The 10,766-nt window shown below is 39.7% G+C and overlaps 1 protein-coding gene across 3 annotated transcripts in view; it reads right to left on the bottom strand.

Annotated features, from left to right (window-relative positions):
- Positions 1 to 2,255: 2,255 nt before the first annotated feature.
- ADGRF4 (adhesion G protein-coupled receptor F4) overlaps positions 2,256 to 10,766 on the bottom strand; it is a 31,262-nt gene continuing 22,751 nt past the window's right edge. For all 3 annotated transcript variants that reach the window (XM_035697667.2, XM_025418979.3, XM_035697670.2), the window contains 4 exons: positions 8,614 to 8,655; positions 7,687 to 7,746; positions 6,590 to 6,646; positions 2,256 to 3,005 (listed from right to left, as the gene is read on the bottom strand). In XM_035697667.2, the coding sequence (XP_035553560.1) occupies positions 6,599 to 6,646; positions 7,687 to 7,746; positions 8,614 to 8,655 (150 nt within the window). In that variant the 3' untranslated portion in view covers positions 2,256 to 3,005; positions 6,590 to 6,598. The remainder of the gene's footprint in view (positions 3,006 to 6,589; positions 6,647 to 7,686; positions 7,747 to 8,613; positions 8,656 to 10,766) is intronic.

The raw sequence follows: 10,766 nt of genomic DNA, 5'->3' as shown, positions 1-10,766 counted from the left end.
AGCCAAAAGCACCTTCAGAGAAAAGGCAAGGTATTCACACTCTCATCCCCAGACAAATAAAGGGATAGGGAGGGGAACAAACTTTTCTCAAATGTCTCCCATCTACTAGACACTAAGAAATGTGCTTTTACAGACATCACCTTCTTCACTTTCCATAATAGCATAAGGTGTGGTTTAGATTGCCAGAACTTTATGGATGAGCATTTTATGGAAACTTCTAGGAGCTAAATAACTTGTCCAAGTCACCCCAAAGAATGTAGAAAGGACAGAATTGAAACATACATCTGGCTGTCTTCCAAACCTGTCTTTTTCCCCTGGCCTACCCTGCATATACATGAAGAATATCATAGAGCCAAGTCCCAATCCATACTTACTCTATCCAAAAATCCCCAGGCCCAATGGCTGAGATGTTTACAGTCCTTATTCCCTGAACATCAGAGCCCATTCCTGTGTCTTAACAGAAGTTCTTTCCATTGTCTTAAAATGCCTTCTGTACCTTGATGGTTTCCTGCTTACCAAGTTTTAACATTCTTCACATGTTTTATCAGCTAAAATTTTTCCTCTGCTGGTTGTCAGGTCCTGCACTGAGGGCTCTTTAATCTCAATATGAGTTCTCCGAGAGGAAGTTCAGGGAAAGACACAGGATATGAGTTCCATTCTCTGGTTGCCTCTTTTAGTGGTGCCACATCTTGCCTGTGTCCCAGAGATCCTGTATCTCTCTCAAACCACATCCCCACTCCCTGAGAAGATTTTACCTTTCAAAAAATTGGGATGGGAAACCAAACACCAGAAGCCATCCCTTCTGTTTGTCATGCAAACTTCCAGGCACCTCTACATGAATGAATGGGATATCGGAAGATGGGAAGAGACTATGGATAAAATATCATCTGGCCATGTAATGCAGTTGAAAAGTGGATTTCTTGGGGGCACCTGGGTGGCTCAGTCAGTTAAGTGTCTGACTCTTGATTTTGACTCAGATTCTGATCTCAGAGTTGTGAGATGGAGCCCAACATTGGGCTCTGCTCTCCCTCTGCCTCTTCCCCACCTCTCTCTCCTTCTCTAAAGCAAAAAGAAGAAGAAGAAGAAGAAGAAGAAGAAGAAGAAGAAGAAGAAGAAGAAGAAGAAGAAGAAGAAGAAGAAGAAAAGAAAGAAGAAGAAAAGAAAGAAGAAGAAGAAGAATTGATTCCTCAATGAGAGTACAACCATTAAGTCACTGAGTTGTGTTCAGAGATGAAAATTACCAGAAGGGAAAAATTTCTAGGAGAAAATTTGTTTTTAAGCTGAATTGCTCAAGGCTAAGATATTTCTGCCTAAGGTTCATGCCTTGATGCTGGCATATTACATCCCCTAATGCATTTTTCCCATAAGTTCTGCGAGTTTTATTACCAGTTTGCATAGTGTGGTGGTTTTTAGAAATGCATGTGTTCTCTTACTGCAGAACTGACTACTCAGCATGATAGTTCCCCTAATATGTGCTAAGAAGAGGGAGAGCTTGGAAAAAATATGGGAAAAAAGAGACTAAATGCTATTATCATGAGGAAATTATTAATTTTACCTTGATATGACACCAAGTAAATCTACCAAACTAAAGGCAATTATTTGGTTTGGAATTACCTGATGCACTGAACTTTCTAAATCTCAGGGGGTTGAGAGAAGTAAAAATTGTTTTTATAATGGCTAGAGTCAGAAAAGTGGGTCAATAAATGAATGTTCAGGAAATGTTCTAAATATAGAAAGAAGTTAGATTCATGTCCCTCATTATGAATAATTTAATTCTATGAAAGGACTACAATTTCCAAATGACTAAAATTTTTTATCACTAAAATAATTAGTTTGATTTGAAACCAACCCTTGTCTTGTTTATAAACTACCAACACTAAAAGTCCTGAAAGCAGGGCTGCAAAAAGGTACTTGTGTGTGTGTTTTGTGAAAAAGGGGTGACTGGCCTTTACAACTTCTGCTTTCATCAAACTGCACCACCCCACACACACACGGTCCTCTTCAGCCCTACTGATAGGCCGTCTGTTTAAAACCAAACTGGCAATAGAAATTTTACTGAGCATGTCTGAAAGACTGCAGTGCTGTTTGCCAAATATTTCCAGGTCCTCACCTTATAAATACATGATAGGATTACTTTCCTGGGCTTCCTGAGTATCCGGTCAATGGGTTGAGGTAGACTGATAAAAGGGTTGTACCCAAGAATGTTGTGGTACCAATGGGGCCATCCACCTTGAATGAACTCACACATGAACAAGTTGTGAAAAGTAAATGTTTTTATTTTCATGTCTAAAATTTTTTTATGTATAGGGTTTAAACACACACACAAATAATAATATCTACAAGAATATGTTTAAGTTTCACAAATGAGGAAACTAAAGTCCTAGTAGCTAAATTATTTTACACAAGGTCTAAAACAGACTAAAATAATAAACACATTTAAAAGTCCTCTTATTTTTCTTCTGTTCCTATTTTTAGGAAACTTACCATGACTTAACTGTCTCCAAAGTAGATTCAGTATTTCTGCTGCCACCCTACCTTCTACTCTCATGCCCACCCCTACCCTTGACACTGGACATAACTCCTGTCCCCCAAAGTATGCAGGATCCATACAGTTACAGTGGCTGGGCTTATGGAGGAGACACAGAACAGGCCTTGAGAGTGAAAGCAGACCCCTTCAGTAGAGCCCCAATAGCTCCAGGCTCATCCAGGACCTCAGAAAATGGCTTACTATCTTAATCTTGACAAGGTTGACCAAGAAGCCAGGCTCTTGCAAGTCATGGGTAGGTGGTCAAAGGGTCCGTGGTTCTATATCCTTCAAACCCAGTCACCAAATGTCATTCTCACTTTTTCCTCAGCAAACATTTTGCCCTGACGGCTTAGGTGTCACACTTGGCAAGAAGAGAAAGTCTTCTGAGGAAGCTCGGTTGCCCCTACATTCCAGCTTCCCTCTCCTAGAGCTTCACTCTCAGTCCAGGACACGGAACATTTTCGAAAAATGGAGCAGCCTAAGCAAAATGGTTAAAACACACGTTAACAGGAAGTATAGCTGGCACTTACTGATAACTTAATTTGAACCAGGCATTATTCTCCAAGTTCTGAATATGTTAGCTCGTTGAATCCTGAAACCATCCTGGGAGGTACGTACTATCACTAGCCCCATTTTACAGATGAGGGAACAGAGGCCAGAGGCCTTGAGCCATCTCCTCAAAGCCACACAGTAGGAAGGCTATTCTCCTGGGTTCCTTTTCCTGTGCCCTCTCCCTTCTTCAGGCTGCTCCCTCAGTCCTAAACTTGGTGCTCAACGCCCTCTCTACCTCTTGGGCTACCTAAGCTTGGTCTCTAGAATGACTGCTACTCTGAACTTACAACTTCACACAGAAAACCATGTCGTTTCTCTGGAGGCATTTGTTCAGTCAGTCTCATGTCTCACTGTGGAATGAAGAGTTCTGCATCCTTTGAGGTGAATTCAGGAATAAACACATATTTTCCAGGAACTGAAGAGACTTCCTAGGGACACTGGGAATAACACTGGGTCAGAACAGCAGAGGGTGCTGTGCAGCTGTGTCCTCCCCCACCCACCCACCCCCCTTCTCTCTCTCTCTCCCTCTCTTCTCTGCCTCCAGAATGGGATTCACACACCTCTGCAGTCCTTCCCTGATCTCCAGACCTCCTAACAAACCTTTCCTGACCTCGTTTCTAAGAGCCATCAAACCTGAGGTCACTGGGATAGACCACTGGGATATAGACTGGGATAGGTCACTGGGATAGCTTCTACCCACGCTCAAGGTCACAAGTCCTACGAGTCCAATTCGGAACTCCTGGCCCCTGTCTCACCAATGGAATTCTGCGTATTTCCTCAGACTCTGGCAGTCTTCAATTTTGTACCCTGATTTAAAGTTTGAAATACTGCCTTTTCCTTGTGGTTTAGCCCTGCCTTGGGCTGCAACCTGCCCTGCACTTACCAAACCTCCCCCAACCCCCATGTTGCTGAACATGTTAATTATGTTCCATAATTCTGACCTTAACCCATGGATGGAGCACCACCACCGCCCCCCCATCCTGCTGAAACCCCTCTCGTGCTGCTAGGTCTCCATTCACTTATAGTGATTTTCCTATCCCTGATGTCTAACTCGTTGCACCCCTAACATGGTCTGCACCAGTGTCAGCTGCTGTTTCTAATCCTTCTGGTTCCATGTGTGTCCGCATGTAAAAAGCACAGCTCCAAGTACTGAGAGAATTCGATAGGCACTTGGCCACCTATGAAGGATACAATGAGAAAATGCAATCTTCAGTTCATCCCCTACCTCATAGGTTCAAAAACAAGAGTTGAAGAATCATGTGGTGAGGATTATTTTTGGGGAATTGTTAGTACATCTCCACCTCCTCCCTACACTTTCTCCCACCCTGTCGTGGAAGCTTTGTGCACCTCCCTAATTCCAGGTAGGAGTGTGGTCCAGATCCTGAGTTCTATTGGTTTTATCCAATTTTTACTACAGCCAACCTGGTCCACTCAGCTCGCTGGAGATTAGACTTCAACCAGCCTCTCTCCTTTAGAATGCACAGATTTAGTATCCCCAGGAGGCAGATCCTCCTCTACCTGAAACAGTCTAACAAACTTCCTAAAATAGGTCAAATCTGGAACTTAATGGAAAGGTCAACTGTGAAAGCTGACCTTTCACAGGTCATTTGAATTACCTCTTGAGTAGTGACTAATCAAGAAATGTTATAGTGATGTTCCACTGTGGAGGAGCTCTGTGGACTAGGAAATGAGGAGAGGTGGGAGAGTTCCCCTTTTTAAAGGACTATGATATCTCTCCTCCCCGCTTTTAAATCACTGACATAAAAACCCAAATGTGAAGATAATTAATTAAGGATAATATGCTGGTGTTTTCCCAGCACCCCACACAATGCCCGTCAGCATGTATGACAAACCCCTCTTTCTTTCCCTCTCTCTCCCGGGGACCATGAGCCAATGTCCCACAGCAGCACATGAGGTTTGTAGGATCTGTAATGTAGCAGGTCCCTTAAGAGGTCCACCAACTCAGAATGTCTGTGATTCCACTGTTTCAACTCTTGGCTTTGCCCCATTGCTCAATACTGGGCCCTGACTCTGAAAGAGAATGAATTTAAAAGAGGATGTGCCTGCTTCCAGATGGTGTTTTAAAAAATCTGAGACTCATCTATATCCATGTACAAAAGCCATGAAACCTCTCTAAGACAAAACCATACCAAAATCGATCATCCCTGCTCATGTTCCCCTAGACCTCTCAGGCTCCTGGATGCCTCTTTGTTATGTATCTCCTCTTTATGGATGTCCAGTATTTGTTTTTCCTTAATTTCATCTGTGTAGAAATATGTCTCAAAGGTTGGCTGTTAGGTAGCTAACTTGCTGCAATTCTACTCATACTCCCTTAGGGATGATTCTGGACTCCAACTTCATTAGGGAGAGATAGGCTTGTTGCTTTGTGATTTCAATCAATTAAGCCTTCCTTCTCAACAATGAGACTATTATAAGTGTCACCACTTACTGACAAGATGGAATTAAGGTGTGTGAGTGTATAGACAGCAAGGGTGTATCCTATATCAGTGTAGATCTGATGACATCATCCTCTCATTGAGGAAAGAGAAGTATGCTTAAGATTTGGCCATATACTAACTCTAAAGGAATATATGCACTAAAAATACTAACTCAAAGGAATATATGCACCCTGGTGTTTATAGTAGCATTATCTCATTCTATAATAGTCAAACTACAGAAACAGCTCAAGTGTCCATTGATTGATGAATGGATAAAAAAAGAAGTGAGATATATGCGTATATATATATATATATGTATGTATATATGTATGTATATATATGTATATGTATGTATATGTATGTATGTATATATGTGTATATATGTGTATATATGTATATATGTATGTGTGTGTGTGTGTATATATATATATATATATATAATGGGATGTTACTCAGCCATAAAAAAGAATGAAACTTTGCCATTTGCAATGACATGCATGGAGCTAAAGAGTATCATGCTAAATCAGTAAGTCATTCAGAGAAAGAAAGATACCATATGATTTCACTCATATGTGGAATTTAAGAAACAAAACAAATAAGCAAAGGTGGGGGAAAGAGAGAGGGAGGCAAACCAAGAAACACACTCTTCACTGTAGAGAACAAACTAATGGTTACCAGAGGAGAGATGGGGGTGGTGATGGTTGAAATAGGTGATGGGGATGAAGGAGGACACTTGCTGTGATGAGCACTGGGTGTTCTATGGAAGTACTGAATGACTATATTGTATACCTGAAACTAATATTACACTGCATGTTACCTGGAATTTAAATCAATTAAAACTTTTTAAAAATGTGGACGTAGACACTGACATGACATAGGTTTTGAGGATGTGCATATTTTCATTTATGCACTGTGTAGTAAAGAAGTTTTTAATCTCTGAAAGATCTATCTACCTGTCCCCTCCCCACCTCACTCCTGCATCACACCATAGGCAATAGTGAGCTCACAAGGGACATTCAGGAGTTTGTCACAACTTTAAAGTAAAGATTCTCCTTGAGTTTTTAATACTCACATCTCATCTTCAACGATTCATTAATTTAGATCCATTGGTTGGGCTTAATGATGCATTCTAAATGAAAAAAAAAAGTTAACAGCAATGTCACTAAGTAACGGCACTGACCAAAAAAAAAAGTGTTTATATTTATATATATGTCTTCCTAGAGATAAACATGTAAAAATGGAAGCCTGAAAAATAGTACTCAAATTGACACAGCTACACAGAATTAAATTATATTTCAGAACCTAACATTGTTAGCTATGTCATTATTATGTTCCCTTAAGAAAAAGAAAGAAAAAAAAACTTGCCAATTAACTCATGACATGCCCCTAATTGTAAGATACATTCCAATTTCAGAAATGTTTAAAGGTGAAAAAAATGCCTATCTTAGAATTGATGAACTAGGGATACCAAAAGTCACCCTCAATACTAGTTAACTGTAAGTGCTGACTCTCAATGTGTTCAGAAAATTTTTGTTATTTTTAAGAAAGTAGCTTTTATTGTAAAATTGTTGGTTAAGTAAATGACTTCTTTCTAATTAATTAATATAGCACTGATGGCAATTTTAGTTGGTACCTTAAAAGATGGATAGCTTGGTCAAAGTCATCTTCAAGATCAATAAGTATATATATACTTCAATCTAAGAATATAGTTTACTGAAAAGAGTCCTGAGCAAAGAGAATGCTAATTCTCATGATTATCCGGGTGGCTTCAGGCAAATCTCATAAGCACTCTGGACCTTGATTTCCTTACCTAGGAAACAACTAGCTTGGACTAGAACCTTATTTCTAACTCATCTCTCACTTCCCAGCTCTAGTGTTTTACGAGTCTTGATCCTGGTTTCATGTTGTCCCATCTCAACGGTCCAGATGTCAAGCTGAAATACATCCAAGGTGGAAAATTCTCTAGAGAGGTATATTTTACTGACCTTAAGCCTCAGTTGGATACTCCAAATTTGTCGAGTGAAGAAATGAATGAATGAATGAATGAATGTATCCCCTAATAATTCACTTTGCTAACAAATCCTAAATACCAAGCTATAATATTTGTCTCTACATGACTCTGCTGAGGACACCGACCCTTCAGTATTGAGCCTGAAAGGGAAGGCTTACCTCTGCGGCCCTTGATCTTCCCTTCAGTGAAGACATCCTCATCCTCAGAGCATCTCTTATCTGAAGAAGCAATGACAGACAAGAAATGACAACATCCCCAAAACCCAGACCCAGGTCCTGAAACTTCGAGACCAGTAACCCTGGAAGAAGCAGCATCAGATGGCTTAGTCTAGTGCTTACCCAATAAGATTTGGATAAAAATTAAGGTGTCATTATACTTAAATTTAGGATTAAAACTAAAATTCTGGGGGCACCTGGGTGGCTCAGAAGTTGAGCATCTACATTTGGCTCAGGGCATGATTCCAGGGTCTCAGGATTGAGTCCTGCATCAGGCTCCTCACAGGGAACCCACTTCTCCCTCTGCCTATGTCTCTGCCTCTCTGTGTGTGTCTCTCATGAACAAACAAATACATTTTTAAAAAAATAATAATAATAAAATGGGGCAGCCTGGGTGGCTCAGTGGTTTAGCGGCGCCTTCAGCCCAGGGTGTGATCCTGGAGACCCAGGATCAGGTCCTGCATCGGGCTCCCTGCATGGAGCCTGCTTCTCCCTCTGCCTATGTCTCTGCCTCTCTCTCTCTCTCTCTCTCTTTCTGTGCGTGTCTCTCATGAATAAATAAATAAAAAATCTTTAAAAAAATAAAATAATAAAAAAACTAAAATTTTGGTTATTATAATTAGATTTAGGATTAAAATTAAAATTCTGGTTATGGTTTTTATTCTTTTAGCTACTCTCATATACAGCCTCCTGTTGACTTAAGTACAGGAAATGAGAATATACTTCTCTCCCTTCCTCCCCTCAGCTCATGCCTCAAGCACCTCCATAAATTCACTCCCATGGACCAGGCTTCTGATCAAAGCTGTTTCACCCCCTGCTACCCTGAGCCCTGTGAAAATTTTTACAATGAGTGAAACAAATTCAAATTACCTTGCGGTCCATAATGGTTCCAAACAGCAGGATGAAGAACCCCTGTGGCAAAATTCAACAGAAGTATGAGGGATGATTTGGCAGACAATATCCCAACTGTTTTAATACCACTCTTCTAGATATCTTCAAGACAGTTATTGGACATTAGAACCTTGCCCTTCTACTGATTCAGGAATAAAAGAAAAAAAAAAAAAGAAAAATACAGTTGGCAAGTATTTTCTGTGATTGTACCTCAAAGAAAGAGGGTCACCTTCATGTCTGCACATGAAAATTATTGATATTTATTGAACGGCTACAGATGTAGGATAATGTTTTCTACCTTATTATATCTGTTTACTTTCTTTCCAAATATTTAGCTGTTCTTACTCTTAGTAACATGACATAACATGACATGGAATCCTGTAGCTCAAAGTAACAATCAATCATGGAAGGTGTCTTGAGAAGTAAAACCTGTATTACAGTTTACTTTCAGTTGGAGTTAAAAGTCAAGAAAGAGCAGGCTCTCTGAGCTGGTGGAATGAAGTTTATGCATAAAAGAGAAAAACTACAGAAATTTAAAAGCAAGTTTAAATTATTTGGTTACCTACAAAGTCACAGTAATCTACAGTCAATCTTTTTAAATGGTACAAGTTGAAGTTTAAGAAAATTCTGGATCCCAGACCACTGGGTGGCTCAGCAGTTGAGTGTCTGCCTTCCGCTCAGGGCATGATCCCAGGGTATGGGGATGGAGTCCCACATCAGGATCCCTATGGGCAGCCTGCTTCTCCCTCTGCCTATGTCTCTGCCTTCTCTCTGTGTCTCTCATGAATAAATGGTTAAAATCTTTTTAAAAAGAAAAGAAAAGAAATAAAAGGAAAGGAAAAGAAAAGAAAATTCTGGATCCTGCCATGAGAGTGGAAGGAAGGCTGGGTTTCTAAGGATAGTTTCATGGTGGAGAAATGCTGATTAGAAGATAAAGAATTTTAAACATGACTCACAGGGAAAGCTTGCTGAGAAAATTTGGAGTGAATTTACCTAAAAGAGTTTCAGTATTTTTCTTTCTATCAAGAAAAGAGAAAAGAAGTGATTCAGAAAAGAAACAGAATAAAACATTCTGGGGTTTGATTAAGTTGCAAAGTAAAAAAATAATAATAATAATAATGAGATCATTAATCACCAAAGTAACTTCAAGAGTTGGGGAGATTTATGTCAGTCCAAGAGCTTTTGATTTAAAAAACAAAACAAAACAAAACAAAAAAAACCTTAAGTCAAAAGTTTCTCTTTAAAGCCATGCAGGGGCAGCCCGGGTGGTGCAGCGGTTTAGCGCCGCCTTCAGCCCAGGGTGCGATCCTGGAGACCCGGGATGGAGTCCCACCTCTGGCTCCCTGCATGGAGCCTGCTTCTCCCTCTGCCTGTGTCTCTGCCTCTCTCTGTGTGTCTCTATGAATAAATAAATAAAATATTAAAAAAAAAAAATAAAGCCATGCAGGGCAAAGAATGAAAAAAATGTTCACCATAGTTATTAAAGAAGTATGAGCAAGATTTATAATTGATCTGAGTGGGCATTTTTTAAAAGTCTGCTTTGTATTTCATACTACCTTTTTAAATAGAGTAATAGTGACATGTTAATAGGAATACATTGCTGCTTCACTAAGCAGTTATATTTATATATTTAAAGCAGTGGCTAGAAAATTTTTTTCTGTGAAGAATCAGATAAGAAATATTTTTAGCTTTGTGGGCTACACAGTTTCTGTTACAACTACTCAACTTTGCCATGGTAGCTCAAAAGCAGCCATAGGCAAAATGTAAATAAATGAGTATGGCTTTATTCCAGTAAGACTATTTACAAAAATAGGCAGCAGGCTGGAGTTTGCCATCCCCTGATTCAAAGTATAATTAAAGATGTGAACTTGCCAAATTTGCTATTACTTATAGATTTGAAAAGCAGTCTGGCTAGTGACAGCTTCCCAAAAGTACAAGCTCAGTCGCCAAAACAGAGCAAAGCAAATTTTAGAGGGATAATTTTGCCAAACCACGTATGGTAGAACAAGAAAAGACAATAGAGATGATTTTAGATTTGTTGTGTTTTTTTTTTAAGATTTTATTAATTTTTTTAGAGACACACACACACAGAGAGAGGCAGAGACACAGGCAGGGAGCCCAACATGGGACTC

This window comes from Canis lupus, chromosome 12, assembly GCF_003254725.2.
Source record: "Canis lupus dingo isolate Sandy chromosome 12, ASM325472v2, whole genome shotgun sequence".
Lineage (NCBI taxonomy): Eukaryota > Metazoa > Chordata > Mammalia > Carnivora > Canidae > Canis > Canis lupus.
This window is presented reverse-complemented; position numbering and strand designations above follow the sequence as displayed.